At 40.0% G+C, this 15,814-nt stretch overlaps 1 protein-coding gene across 1 annotated transcript in view; it reads right to left on the reverse strand.

Annotated features, from left to right (window-relative positions):
* The window catches only part of DNAH2 (dynein axonemal heavy chain 2), a 456,831-nt gene that overhangs the window by 93,999 nt on the left and 347,018 nt on the right, over window positions 1–15,814 (reverse strand). The window contains exons 58-66 of the mRNA XM_053719507.1: window positions 15,461–15,600; window positions 12,628–12,838; window positions 10,694–10,810; window positions 10,446–10,587; window positions 10,043–10,212; window positions 9,416–9,532; window positions 9,017–9,181; window positions 5,956–6,078; window positions 5,638–5,786 (exon numbers count right to left, since the gene is read on the reverse strand). Of these exons, the coding sequence (XP_053575482.1) occupies window positions 5,638–5,786; window positions 5,956–6,078; window positions 9,017–9,181; window positions 9,416–9,532; window positions 10,043–10,212; window positions 10,446–10,587; window positions 10,694–10,810; window positions 12,628–12,838; window positions 15,461–15,600 (1,334 nt within the window). The remainder of the gene's footprint in view (window positions 1–5,637; window positions 5,787–5,955; window positions 6,079–9,016; window positions 9,182–9,415; window positions 9,533–10,042; window positions 10,213–10,445; window positions 10,588–10,693; window positions 10,811–12,627; window positions 12,839–15,460; window positions 15,601–15,814) is intronic.

The following is a 15,814-nucleotide window of genomic DNA, read 5'->3' on the forward strand; positions in this document are numbered from 1 at the left end:
GTCCATGGTGGAAAGGATGACATGTCCACTAGGTCTGCATACCAGGTCCTGCGTGGCCACGCAGGCGCTATCAATATCACCGATGCTCTTTCCTGTTTGATTTTGGCAATCAGACGAGGGAGCAGAGGAAACGGTGGAAACACATAAGCCAGGTTGAAGAACCAAGGCGCTGCTAGAGCATCTATCAGTGCCGCTTCTGGGTCCCTGGACCTGGATCCGTAGCAAGGAAGCTTGGCGTTCTGGCGAGACGCCATGAGATCCAATTCTGGTTTGCCCCAACGGAGAACCAATTGAGCAAACACCTCCGGATGGAGTTCCCATTCCCCCGGATGAAAAGTCTGACGACTTAGAAAATCCGCCTCCCAGTTCTCTACACCTGGGATATGGATCGCTGACAGGTGGCAAGAGTGAGTCTCTGCCCAGCGAATTATCTTGGAGACTTCTGACATCGCTAGGGAACTCCTGGTTCCCCCTTGATGGTTGATGTAAGCCACAGTCGTGATGTTGTCCGACTTAAATCTGATGAACCTCAGTGTTGCTAGCTGAGGCCAAGCCAGAAGAGCATTGAATATTGCTCTTAACGCCAGAATATTTATTGGGAGGAGTTTCTCCTCCTGAGTCTATGAACCCTGAGCCTTCAGGGAGTTCCAGACTGCACCCCAACCTAGAAGGCTGGCATCTGTTGTTACAATTGTCCAATCTGGTCTGCGAAAGGTCATACCCTTGGACAGATGGGCCCGAGATAACCACCAGAGAAGAGAATCTCTGGTTTCCTGATCCAGATTTAGTAGAGGGGACAAATCTGTGTAATCCCCATTCCACTGACTGAGCATGCATAATTGCAGCGGTCTGAGATGCAGGCGCGCAAATGGCACTATGTCCATCGCCGCTACCATTAAGCCAATTACTTCCATGCACTGAGCCACCGTGGGGCGCGGAATGGAGTGAAGAACACGGCAAGCATTTAGAAGTTTTGATAACCTGGACTCCGTCAGGTAAATTTTCATTTCTACAGAATCTATTAGAGTCCCTAGGAAGGAAACCCTCGTGAGAGGAGATAGAGAACTCTTTTCTTCGTTCACTTTCCACCCATGCGACCTCCGGAATGCCAGAACTATCTCTGTATGAGATTTGGCAATTTGAAAGCTTGACGCCTGTATCAGGATATCGTCCAGGTAAGAAGCCACCGCTATGCCTCGCGGTCTTAGGACCGCCAGAAGTGAGCCCAGAACCTTTGTAAAAATTCTTGGGGCTGTAGCCAACCCAAATGGAAAAGCTACAAATTGGTAATGCCTGTCTAGAAAGGCAAACCTCAGGAACTGATGATGATTCTTGTGAATCGGAATGTGAAGGTAGGCATCCTTTAAGTCCACTGTGGTCATGTACTGACCCTCTTGGATCATGGGTAAAATGGTTCAAATAGTTTCCATCTTGAATGACGGAACTCTGAGGAATTTGTTTAGGATCTTTAAATCCAAAATTGGTCTGAAGGTTCCCTCTTTTTTGGGAACCACAAACAGATTTGAATAAAACCCCTGTCCTTGTTCCGTCCGCGGAACTGGATGGATCACTCCCATTACAAGGAGATCTTGTACGCAGCTTAGGAATGCCTCTTTCTTTAACTGGTTTGCAGATAATCTTGAAAGGTGAAATCTCCCTTGTGGAGGAGAAGCTTTGAAGTCCAGAAGATATCCCTGAGATATGATCTCCAACGCCCAGGGATCCTGAACATCTCTTGCCCACGCCTGGGCGAAGAGAGAGAGTCTGCCCCCTACTAGATCCGTTGTCGGATAGGGGGCCGCTCCTTCATGCTGTCTTAGAGGCAGCAGCAGGCTTTCTGGCCTGCTTGCCCTTGTTCCAGGACTGGTTAGGTTTCCAGGCCTGTTTGGATTGAGCAAAAGTTCTCTCTTGTTTTGAAGCAGAGGAAGTTGATGCTGCACCTGCCTTGAAATTTCGAAAGGCACGAAAATTAGACTGTTTGGCCTTTGATTTGGCCCTGTCCTGAGGAAGGGTATGACCCTTACCTCTAGTAATGTCAGCAATAATTTCTTTCAAACCAGGCCCGAATAAGGTCTGCCCCTTGAGTAATTTAGACTTAGAAGTCACATCAGCTGACCAGGATTTGAGCCATAGCGCCCTACGCGCCTGGATGGCGAATCCAGAATTCTTAGCCGTTAGTTTAGTCAAATGAACAATGGCATCAGAAACAAATGAGTTAGCTAGCTTAAGAGTTCTAAGCTTGTCAACAATTTCAGTCAATGGAGCTGTATGGATGGCCTCTTCCAGGGCCTCAAACCAGAATGCTGCCGCAGCAGTGACAGGCGCAATGCATGCAAGGGGCTGTAAAATAAAACCTTGTTGAATAAACATTTTCTTAAGGTAACCCTCTAATTTTTTATCCATTGGATCTGAAAAAGCACAACTGTCCTCAACCGGGATAGTGGTACGCTTTGCTAAAGTAGAAACTGCTCCCTCCACCTTAGGGACAGTCTGCCATAAGTCCCGTGTAGTGGCATCTATTGGAAACATTTTTCTAAATATAGGAGGTGGGGAAAAGGGCACACCGGGCCTATCCCACTCCTTACTAATAATTTCTGTAAGCCTTTTAGGTATTGGAAAAACATCAGTACTCACCGGCACTGCATAGTATTTATCCAGCCTACACAATTTCTCTGGCACTGCAATTGTGTCACAGTCATTCAGAGCAGCTAATACCTCCCCAAGCAATACACGGAGGTTCTAAAGGTTAAATTTAAAATTAGAAATCTCTGAATCAGGTCTCCCCGATTCAGAGACGTCATCCACAGACTGAAGCTCTCCGTCCTCAGGTTCTGCATATTGTGACACAGTATCAGATATGGCTCTTACAGCATCTACGCGCTCTGTATCTCGTCTAACCCCAGAGCTATCGCGCTTGCCTCTCAATTCAGGCAATCTGGATAATACCTCTGACAGGGTATTATTCATGATTGCAGCCATGTCCTGCAAAGTAATCGCTATGGGCGTCCCTGATGTACTTGGCGCCATATTAGCGTGCGTCCCTTGAGCGGGAGGCGAAGGGTCCGACACGTGGGGAGAGTTAGTCGGCATAACTTCCCCCTCGACAGAACCCTCTGGTGATAATTCTTTTATAGATAAAGACTGATCTTTACTGTTTAAGGTTAAATCAATACATTTAGTACACATTCTCCTATGGGGCTCCACCATGGCTTTTAAACATAATGAACAAGTATCCTCTGTTTCAGACATGTTTGTACAGACTAGCAATGAGACTAGCAAGCTTGGAAAACACTTTAAAGCAAGTTAACAAGCAATATAAAAAAACGTTACTGTGTCTTTAAGAGAAACAAATTTTGACAAAATTTGAAATAACAGTGAAAAAAGGCAGTTACAGTAACAAAATTTTTACAGTGTATGTAACAAGTCAGCAGAGCATTGCACCCACTTGCAAATGGATGATTAACCCCTTAACAAAAACAGAATAATAAATGACAAAAACGTTTTTTAAACACAGTCACAACAACTGCCACAGTCTACTGTGATTGTTACCCTCCTCAAACACGACTTTGAAGCCTTTTGAGCCCTTCAGAGATGTCCTGTATCATGCAGAGGGAAGCTGAATGTCTCTGTCAGTATTTTTAGCTGCACAGAAAAGCACTAAAATAGGCCCTTCCCACTCATATTGCAACAGTGGAAAGCCTGTTACTAGGCAAAAATCAAGCCAGCCATGTGGAAAAAAACTAGGCCCCAATAAGTTTTGTCACCAAACATATATAAAAACGATTAACATGCCAGGAAACGTTTTATATTACACTTTTATAAGAGAATGTATCTCTGTTAATAAGCCTGATACCAGTCGCTATCACTGCATTTAAGGCTTAACTTACATTAATCCGGTATCAGCAGCATTTTTCTAGCAAATTCCATCCCTAGAAATATGTTAACTGCACATACCTTATTGCAGGAAAACCTGCACGCTATTCCCCCTCTGAAGTTACCTCACTCCTCAGAATATGTGAGAACAGCAATGGATCTTAGTTACTTCTGCTAAGATCATAGAAATCACAGGCAGATTCTTCTTCTAATGCTGCCTGAGATGAAACAGTACACTCCAGTACCATTTAAAAATAACAAACTTTTGATTGAAGTTAAAAAAATAACTATAATACACCACTCTCCTCTTACTACGTCCATCTTTGTTGAGAGTTGCAAGAGAATGACTGGATATGGCAGTGAGGGGAGGAGCTATATAGCAGCTCTGCTGTGGGTGATCCTCTTGCAACTTCCTGTTGGGAAGGAGAATATCCCACAAGTAATGGATGATCCGTGGACTGGATACACTTAACAAGAGAAATAAAATCCTGATTAAATAGATGCTAGAATTGAGAAAATAAAAAGCTGAATTTACTCCTGAACACAATTAAAAAATTATTCTGAAATTATGATTTCCAAAGGGGGACAACAAAAGACTATAAAGTTTTGTATAAAGTAATAAATGGTAAATCGAGAAGTAAATGGTAAATTGAGTTTGTGCTTTGATACCAGTATTTTTAGAGGTTTAATATTTTATATTGTATCATAACAAAATATAACAGACTGTAACTTATGCTTCTTACACTCTTATTTAGTATAAATATGGCTTAATTATTTATGTTATTTATTAAATATAATTTAAATACAGTTTATTATATTTTTAATTTTTTATTAAAAATGTAATACATATTGTTTATGGTTGCTACTTTTTCTCTGATTATGGCGTATGTATTCTGTTTTTTTTTTTTTATCTACAATGGTTCTCTTGATCAGTTTCCCATAAATATTTATATTTATAGGAGATTATCATGTTGAAAGGTTGTGACCCTTCATATATTGGTGTATGTATGTGTGTGTGTGTATGTGTGAGATGCATGTGGTGTGTGCATGCGTAGTGTGTATGTATGTGTGAGATGCATGTGTGATGTGTGTACTCATGTGGGTTGGCCTTCTGCCCCGTAGTTCCTTCTCCCCTGGCCCGGCCCTGCAGACTCTTGGTTGGCCTCTGCTGTCCACCTCCGACCCCTGGCCCTGTGCACTCAGCCCCATGGAGAGGCTTAAGCCCCCTCTCCGCACCTTATGTATGGGTGCGTGTGTGGTGTGTGTGTGTGTGCTTGTGTGGTGTGTATGTATGGGTGGCAAGAAGAAGGATACAGACTTGAAAAACACTGATTAGGATTTTCCATATATATATATATATATATATATATAACAATTGTGTGCAAGTAGCTGTTAATTGAAACTATCTAAGCAGAGCCCAAGAGAAGTAACAAGGTATATGCACTTGATATACTGTATGAACAAGTGTTTAAGAATGGCAGTCTTGGATGTTGGATATCAATATTAAATACTCTGAACATTACAGCAGGGGAGAAAAACTGAATGAACAGATAAACTTGCTCTAGTAGATAATAAGTATATAGAAGGTAAAGCTTTGTACAAAGAGAAAATACATATTATTGGAATTCCTGCATGAACACACTTAGTAATGCTCTATAATCCTTATACGTATTATGGAAACCCCAGATTAGGATAGAGCTGATAAAGATTAAGGGTAGACAAAAAATCGTCAAGAAGTCCAAAAGATTTCTGCAAGGATATTACCTGTTCCCTCTTGTAACTATGACTCCATTATCACTGGAAAAGGTATCAGATGGAAGTCCCTGTAGATTCCACTCTCGCACAGTAGTGGGACTGGACAGGAAAGTAAAGAGAGAGAAATGGGGCGAGCATGGGACAAACATCTCTTTTATCTGAAAAACAAATAGAGAGGTCACAATTAAGTTGTTTGTGAGCTGGCTGTGGAGAGTTTGCCACGTGACATATGTTTATGTAAAGTGGAATTTGTTTAAGTAATAATAGAATGAATCATTTTGTTAACAAGGGTTAGGCTGCCTATTATAATTATCACTACGGACTCACCTCTTTGATCCAGATGGATAAGATGGCTTCCCGGTAGTTAGACAGAAACGGACCCATATACGACAGATATGCTGAGGCCAGGAGACAGTCGCCCACAAGGAAACCCAGATTCTCCTCTAGACCCTGGACCATGTGGTAAAACAGAGAGGGACTGACTTAAATGCAGGAAAGAAATGTGACAGTTGTAGAGGAAGGAATGATTAGAAATGAAGAACAGAATGAGAAAACTGTTTTTTTGTACCCATAAGTAAATCTTTTTTCTCACATTCTGAATGACAGTTCATGAAGCAGGAAATTATTCTAGATACTTGGGTAAATAGTAAGCCATTCACAGACCGGATAGACAGGATACCTCACTCTTTTCATGTACTTCCCTCTTCCTGAGTTTTAAAATTCAAGAATAAAATATGTTCATAATGACAGCATACTGAGGGCCTGATGATCTAAAGCTGTCCGCTCAGGTGAGATGATCTAAAATGATCCTCCAGCACTGCAAGATTCCAACTGAAATTCTTAAAAGGCAGATTTTGCTATACTTTTCCAAGGGGCGTTCCCTGCATTTCAGACAAGCCCAGTGCAATATAGCACTGCACGATATGAGAGTCCTGCTGTATTTACACTTTGTGCTTTGTATTTTATGTTAATTAAAACACTACAGGTTACGTTTCATTACATTTAAACTTTATACTTTTTATTTTATTTTGTATACAGCAGTATATTTAGGATTGTGATTTTACAAATTCTGATTATGCGTTTCTGAGTAACTTTAAAAATTAGAATCATACTTTGTATCTTTATGTGTATCTTTTACAAATTACATTTCCCTTTGTATTTCTTCTTTTAAAATAAAACTGGAAAACTGACAGCTTCTGTTTTTCCACATTACTAAAAGATTCTATTACATTCTATCAAGATTCTTTACTTTGGAAATAAATAATAATGCAATTGAAAGGGGATGAAATCACTGAATTTGATAAGAAAAGGGTGTAACCTGGAAGTCCCAGAGGGAGGAGAGATGCCTTCCATAGAAAATAATGAAGCTCTCTGGGATACAGAATTTCACAGGGGAGAGAGAATGTAACTGGAAAACACCTGGGACTGATATAAAAGCTTAGGTTGCATCAATTAGAAATTAAACTGAAATGTTTTCACTACAATTTAACTTGCTTTTGCCTATAGTTCAACATATATTACTTTTCTGCCATTTAAATAAGTGTAATGCAAATTTTGAGCAAACTTCAACTGCATACAGCTGATGAGAAAACTCAGTGAGACCAGCTTGTTTAAAATGTATACAGCATTTCACAAGACTGGTGAGAGAGCTTCAGTCATACCCTGGGAACTCCCCTGTTCAGCCAAGAGAACTCCACTGTCCCTCCCACTTTCTGTATAAAAACACCAAGTGCAATGCAAGTTGTAAAATTTGTAAAATCCCTGCTGGATCTAAATCTAAATGTATTAAAATATAAAATATAAACTGCAAAGCTTGAATGTAATAATAATGAAAGGACCCAATCTGTAGTGGTAAGTAATATAAATACAATACACAAAGTGTGAGTGCAACAAAACTCTGATATCATGCAGTGCTATATTGCACTGGCTTGTCTCTCCTTCAGATACAGAAATGAGTGAGACCCTTTTCTTTGATCATCCAGTGAGTTCAGCGCCTGTGAAATCTGTATTACAATTTATCTTCAAGCAGGAGAATCTTTGTTTATCAGGCCCTAAACCAGAAATTAATCTAGACAATTGGGTTTGTATCAAATTATCTTTTGAGACAGCAGATCAATTTGGTGACAAAGCAGATCATGATAGTCTAAGAGGCCATCTAAAACCCAGTCTATTAATGAAAAAAACTGAAACCTTTCTCCAAAAGGCTGCCAAGATGTGTAAAGCGGACAATGTAGCTGCTTTATACAATTTCTCAAATGGGTACCCATGACAAACTGTCTACCACATTGCAACCAAATGATTACACTTAAAGGATAAGGCACTATGCTGTGGAAAACTGCATTATGGATAGATGACTGCCAGGAAGAGTATCTTCAGTTAAACATTTTCAGTGAGATATGATGCGTAGGCTCAAAAGGGGGCACTGCACCATTTAGACTGAGGTCTTAAGGAGGAATTGAGGCCAGGAAGTAAGAGTTCCTGAGGAATTGAGGCCAGGAAGTAAGTAATCGCTGGACAGTCAGGTAAAACATTAGGAAAGCCTGAAAACACCAAGATAAATCATAAACATTGACCTTAGAGAGCTCTTAAAAAGGTCACTGTAACCTGACTGGACAAATTCCTGAATCTCAGAAAATATATAGTAACTCCCATACTAGATCATGCGAATGATACCAAGTCAAGATTCCAAAATAACACGTAACCAACAAGGAGAAACCATTGTATGCCAGAATTAGTGACTCAATGATAAGGTTGCATAAGAAAAACTAACAAGTTGGGAGGTTATATGAAGAACCAAACAGATCTGCAAGCCAAGCCTTTCCGGCCAGAATGGTGCTATGATCTTGTTTGATCATGTGAAGGACTATGGGTATCATTACAATGAGTTCCCACTCATTGTCATGATACATATAGTCCTTCACATGATCAAACAAGATCATTGCACCATTCTGGCCAGAAAGGGAAGGCCAGTTCACCAACATGACTGTTTAAAATGATGTGGTTCCTAAACCCTCTGTGAGTTTAGAAAAGACAGAAAACAGTGCACTGAAATCTGTGTTAGAGGAGTGAAGGAGCAAGTTACACCATGTAGAAAAGGGAGAGCTTATAGTATAATGAAAGGTTGGCAGGACATTTCTTCAAGCACTGAAGCACCAGGAAGTATGGTACAATTTGTTCAGTTCACATTAGTATAAAAGCAAAGTTTCATAGAAACCAAGATAATCTGAAGTAAGAGAGAGGATGGGTTTTCTGTTGAATATGTTGCATTTTCTATCTTAATATTAACCCAGTTACCTAGAATCATCTTCTGCAATCATGGTAAATGTAAAAGAAAGAATAAAAGGAGAGAGGTCAATATCATTATTTTCTGAAGGACACAAGTACTAACCTTGACTGTTTCCTCCCATCGGGATTTCTCTCCTGCTAGTCCTGTAACCAATGTGCCAGCTCTCTGCAACTTCAACTCCATTAACTCAGCCTCAGATCTCAGTGTCTCCTTTTGTGCCAATTTTTCATCGTATTGTGTTTTCAACTTCTCCAGACGTTCTCCTACCTGCAGAATAGAGTAGATTGAACCTCTAGGATCAACAGAGAGAAGGACACCATGTGGTTGATAAATGTAAGGCAAAACAAAATGGTGTACTCTAGTGTACACATTTGCGTTGGTGCCGAGCTGTTACTGCTTGGTATGACTTCTTTTATAGTATAAGCTTTATATGTTTAAAGGGTTTACAGTGTAATGCATAACTGATATGCCATAGTTAATACTGATTCTGGCAAGGCTTACCTCACGCAGTTTGCTCTGTGCTTCTGCCAGAGATGCCTGTTTTTCTTCCAGCTGAGCCATTGCTGCATTCATACGAGCTCGTTTAGGCTCTACCACCCTGTAAATCCTACCATACATCTAAAAAAAAAGGATTTAGAGAGAGATTTGTGAATTGGATAGAAGGAAGGAAAACAAAATAGATTCAAGAAGTATAGGAAAAGGTATCCATAGACAAAGACAAAAAACATATCCATGGAATGCAGTCATGTGGAAGAGAATGTGACAAATCTAACATGCCAACCAATTTGTTTAAAGCCCCGACTGCTCAGTTTATCTTCCCTGAAGATACATTAGATGTAAAAAAAATCTGAATAACACCATTATATGCACTATACTTTACTAATCACATGCCCTTTTATTCATTTATGGAATTATCTTGTTAAAAATTATAGGTTTGTTAACAGGTATAAATATGAAGAGCACCTTGTATCTTAAAGTAATTTACTATTCTGGCCATATATTGTGGTTTCTTAACATTAAAACAAACACAGAGACTAGGCCCCATTTCCCTAACTTACATCCTTAAAATGACAGAAATGAATCCCTTGCATGGCCAGCTCCGACATACAGAAAACACATGACCCTTACCTCCATAGCTCGCACCCACATACATAGCGACCGAGCTGCCAATGACACCCGTTCAATGATATCTGGCTGGAAGTCTGGCTGTACACAGTACTGCCCAATCTTTTTCAAGACCCGTTCTGAGATATTGTCCTTATCAAAATTTATTAGCTGTTTGATGAAGTTGGATTCCCCTAGGAATTGATGAAATACAAGAGAATAAACAAACAATGAAAAGAGTGGAAATAGCAGAACAAAGAAAAACAGAGACAGAAATGAGGGATGGGGTCCCTAGAGAGAAAAAATATAAGATATATATACATTCTACTTTATATGTTTTCTCCTGACCTTCGTTTCTCTCATGATCCACCAAAAAGACCAAACCTACTCATCCTATTCTCTATTTTTTCCTTCCACTCTCTCTTACCCAGTTGTCTTTTGGCTTCAGCCCAGGTTGGTTCACTGCCTCTCAGGATCATGACAGCTTGCATTACCGTCTCCACTAGAACAGGAGGACGCCCATATGACCTGATCTCTGTCATATCTTTTTTATTCAGTGATTCAAGGGCCTGAGAAGAAATGAAAGGTTACATAAATAATACAGTGATTTCAGAAATATCAACAAGATGGAGCCCTCTCCCCATTTACAAGGAGGTTGAGTTAGAGGTTTATTACCTTCATAGCTTCTTCCAAGGCAGGAAGTGCCTCTTCCAGGTCTTTCTGTGCATTTTCTGCAAGAGTCTTGCACTTTATCTCTTCTGCTGCAATCTTTTCACTGTGAGCTGCCACTGTCTAAACAAAAAGAGTGGAAGAAGACACTGAGAAATTATAAAGAGTGGGTTGGAGAAAGAAAATCAAGAAAAGGACAACAAAATATATAAAATAACTGGATCAGTTTTTATCATAGAAGAGCATGTTGGTAATATGGGTACTGATTTACATTAAAGGGCCATAATACCCAAATGTTTAAACACTTGAAAGTGATGCAGCATAGCTGTAAAAAGCTGACTAGAAAATATCTCCTGAACATCTCTATGTAAAAAAGAAAGATATTTTACCTCAAAAGTTCCTCAGTAGCCACCTCCTTTTGTAAAGGATTTCTAAGCAGCATTTTAGTATGTCTGTCCCGGGACATCTAAGGGAATGAGCATCGTGAACTCTCATATTATTTCACCAATCAGGTAAAGGAAGTTTACTATGAAATCTCATGAGAGTTAAGTCAAATCTCATGAGATCATAGTAAGAGTTCATGACCTCAGCACTGCTGATGCTGATTGGCTGCTGTTCATTTCTTCATTTGTTTTTATTTTGGAGCAGGTGAAGTATAACTTTTTACACAGAACTTACGCTGCTGAGCTGAGGAGATTGTGAGGTAAAATCTCTTCCTTTTTTACATAGAGATGCTCAGGTGATATTTTCCTGTCAGCTTTTTACAGTGAAGGCTGTGACACACTGCAAGCGATGCGGCGCGAGGCAAAGCAGCTGCTTCGCTCCGCGTTGCATCGCTTCTGAAGTTCAAATATTTCATCTCTGAGCGCTTAGCTACGCGACCTGACGCAGCAGAGTGCTCAGAGATGAAAAGGCAAGACACACTGAGCGCGCACAGCTGCATCTACACGCTGCGCGTCGCTCTGCTTGCAGTGTGTCACAGCCTTTATACTGCATCAGTTTCAAGTGATTTAGCATATGAGTATTATGTCCCTTTAAAATAAAGCTTGTTTGTTATGTAAGCTGTAACCAGGGATGTTATATACTTTACAATTCTCGCACAGACTTGTCTGTGATGAAACTTTTTTTTAAATTGTTGCCATCCCTTAAACATCTGTATTCTGTATTAATTGTTTTCTGTGAGATACTGCACATTTCTTACAATTTCTGGAAACAATTTTTACTTCCAGAAATAGCAAAAAAAATGTAAAAAAGCTGTGCTCTTTTTATTGCACACCTGCTAAATAAAGAATATGTATCATCTTTATCTATATTAAATGCTATATAGTTACAAATTTAGCATACATTAACAAGAGCACCAAAATTCAGGATTCTATACCTAGGGTTGGGCCAGGCAGTCTCTAAGCTGCTGCACCTGCTACAGGCAAATAAGTTTTTAGCAGCTTGACATGCATTGGTGCTTGTTTTCAGAGGGTGACGTGACAGTTTAGGGGTTAATAATGTAGAGGGGTAGTTTGCGATGAGGTGGTGTAGTGGTTTAGGGTTTAATAGAGTAGTTTAGTGCATCTGCTTCCTCCGGCCAAACTCTTTACGCAACCTTTTAGGTCATGTAAGTAGTTTGAGCGTTAAATGCGACTGCATTAGTGCAAACCGCATTTACTTTCAACTTGTAATACAATCGGACATTGCCACTCAATACCGCCCATAGAAAATACAGGAAGCATAAATTTCCACACGTTCGCGCAAAACAAATTTTTGGTAATTTAAACAGCGCGCTTCTTTAAATATGGATTTGAGTGTTATGAACACCGCAATCTTGCGATCGTGTTTACGATCCTCGCCCTAATGATACCGCTCCACTTGTAATCTGGCCCTCAGTGTATAATACACAGAAAAATCATTATTTATATAAAGACATAGAATTCTGTAAACATACTCACCTTTTGCTGCTCATCGGCCTCCCTTCTCTGCTGGACGATGATAACTAGATAATCCTCACACTGCTTCTGATAGTCGGCCACTTTACTCCTGGCCTCTGCCAGCTCTACAGACATCCGCTCTACCTTCTCTCGTGTCTCATCAATTTTAAACAGACCATTTCGGAGCTTCAGAGCCTTTTGCCCCAGTTCTTCACGCTTTTCACCCAGAAGTCTTTTGGACACATATAAAGTATATGTCAGTTTATTCAGAATCTGGTAGATGATCGGTAGAAAGTAGTGTATTTAGGTTTTGAGCTGCCCCAGACTCTAAGAACTCTGCTGCCATGGAAACCAATGCCTCATATATTTTACACAGTAGGCTAGGAAAGATTTGTTGTTTTTTGCACCCCCGCTACATAACCAGGAATTTTGGTTTGTCATGCAACTAAAAAAATAAAACATTAGGATAGTATACAACTGAGAAGGCAACATGCCATAGAAATGCCCCTAAAAAATTTCTGTCACCCTAGGCACAGGCCCAGTTAATGTAGGCCAAAATATGTCCCAGTTGTTAGAAATACATCTAGATATCTATCTTTGCTTTCTCACATATCCTGCCAAAACAGCTTGTATCCACCCCTGAAAATCTGATCACGTAGCATTAAACACATCCTTTGAGCTTAGATATGTTATTTTGGTTACCATTATGAGATTATGAGTTGTGCGTTAGGGTATTACGAGTCTTGAAGGTTTAGGTGTACCGCACACTTCTTTGGCCTTACCGCAAAACGACTTACGTAAACTTCGTAAAATCTTTTTTCTATGGGACTTCCATAGCGCCGGTATTGCGAGTCTGTCAGCCAATAGGATTTTTTCTATCTTAATTCCGATTGGCTGATAGAATTCTATCAGCCAATAGGAATCTAAGGGACGCCATTTTGGATGATGTAACTTAAAGGTACCTTCATTCGTCGTTTGTCCGTCAGCAGAAGAGGATGCTCTGCGTCGGATTTCTTGAAGATGGACCTGCTCCGCGCTGGATGGATGAAGATAGAAGATACCGTCTGGATGAAGACTTCTGCCTGTCTGGAGGACCACTTCGCCCGGCTTGGATGAAGACTTCTCCCGGCTTTGTTGAGGACTTCGGCCCGGCTTGGATGAAGATGTCTCCCGGTAAATCGATCTTCAGGGGGTTAGTGTTAGGTTTTTATAAGGGTGTATTGGGTGGGTTTTATTTTTAGGTTAGGGACTTTGGGCTGCAAAAGAGCTAACTGCCCTTTTAAGGTCAATGCCCATCCAAATGCCCTTTTCAGGGCAATGGGGAGCTTAGGTTTTTTTAGATAGTATTTTATTTGGGGGGTTGGTTGTGTGGGTGGTGGGGTTTACTGTTGGGGGGGGTTGTTTGTATTTCTTTTTACAGGTAAAAGAGCTGATTACTTTGGGGCAATGCCCCGCAAAAGGCCCTTTTAAGGGTTATTGGTAGTTTAGTTTAGGCTAGGGTTTTTTTATTTTGGGGGGGCTTTTTTATTTTAAAAGGGCTATTAGATTAGGTGTAATTAGTTTAAATATATATAATTTGTTTATTATTTTCTGTAATTTAGTGTTTTTGTTTTTTTTGTACTTTAGCTAATTTAATTTAATTTCGCAAATTGTATGTAATTTATTTAATTGTATTTAATTTAGTTAATTTATTTAATTATAGTGTAGTGTTAGGTGTTATTGTAACTTAGGTTAGGTTTTATTTTACAGGTACTTTTGTATTTATTTTAGCTAGGTAGTTATTAAATAGTTAATAACTAGTAACTATTCTACCTAGTTAAAATAAATACAAACTTGCCTGTAAAATAAAAATAAACCCTAAGCTAGCTACATTGTAACTATTAGTTATATTGTAGCTAGCTTAGGGTTTATTTTATAGGTAAGTATTTAGTTTTAAATTGGAATAATTTAGTTAATGATAGTAATTTTATTTAGATTTATTTAAATTATAATTAAGTTAGGGGGTGTTAGGGTTAGGGTTAGACTTAGATTTAGGAGTTAATAACTTTAATATAGTGACGTTGGGGGCGGCAGATTAGAGGTTAATAAATGTAGGTAGGTGGCGGCGATGTTAGGGCCAGAAGGGGTTAATAATATTTAACTAATGTTTGTGAGGCGGGAGTGCGGCGGTTTAGGGGTTAATATGTTTATTATAGTGGCGGCAACGTTGGGGGCGGCAGATCAGAGGTTAAAAAGTGTAGGTAGGTTGCAGCGACATTGGGGGCGGCAGATTAGGGGTTAATAAAAATAATGTAGGTGTCGGCGATGTTGGGGGCAGCAGATTAGGGGTTCATAACTATAATGTAGGTGGCGGCGATGTCCAAGCGGCAGATTAGGGGTTAATAAATATAATGCAGGTGTCGGTGATGTCGGGGGCGGCAGATTAGGGGTTAATAAGTGTAAGATTAGGGGTGTTTAGACTCTGGGTTCATGTTAGGGTGTTAGGTGTAGACATAAATTTTCTTTACCCATAGGAATCAATGGGGCTGCGTTACTGAGTTTTACGCTGCTTTTTTGCTGGCTCTCCCCGTTGATACCTATGGGGAAATCGTGCACGAGCACGTTACACCAGCTCACCGCTGACTTAAGCAGCGCTGGTATTGGAGTGCGGTAAGGAGCAAAATTTTGCTCAACACTCACTTATAGTCTTTTAACGACAGGTTTGTAAAAACCCGTAATACCAGCGCTGCATGTAAGTGAGCGGTGAGCAAAAACTGCTCGTTAGCACCGCGTAGCTTCTAACGCACAACTCGTAATCTAGCCGATAGTTTTTTCTGTAGTGGCATAAAAAAGTTTTTATGCAATAGTATCTCACCTCTTGTATCTAGACACCACTTCCAGATAGCTTGTTGGAGTAATGTAATTTTGCCTTTTCATTTCTAGTTTCATTTTCAGTGAATACTCAGCTACGGATCGATGCATTGTCACAAAGATTCGTGCCACCTTCCCATGGATCTGTCACAAATAAATTATTGAGAAAACAAAGGAAATTAAAATTTAAGGAACAGTGTTTCTGTGGGTTGAAAAAACAAGGAGAAAAACGGACAGATAGGAAAGTTGTAGGCATACAGTAGAGGATGCAACCAGAGGCATGAATGAGTAAGGGTTACCTTAGGTTTAGGCAAAAGTGGGCCCCATGGGACTTATCCATGACTTAATCCTACAGGAC

This window comes from Bombina bombina, chromosome 6, assembly GCF_027579735.1.
Source record: "Bombina bombina isolate aBomBom1 chromosome 6, aBomBom1.pri, whole genome shotgun sequence".
NCBI classification, from domain to species: Eukaryota; Metazoa; Chordata; class Amphibia; order Anura; family Bombinatoridae; genus Bombina; species Bombina bombina.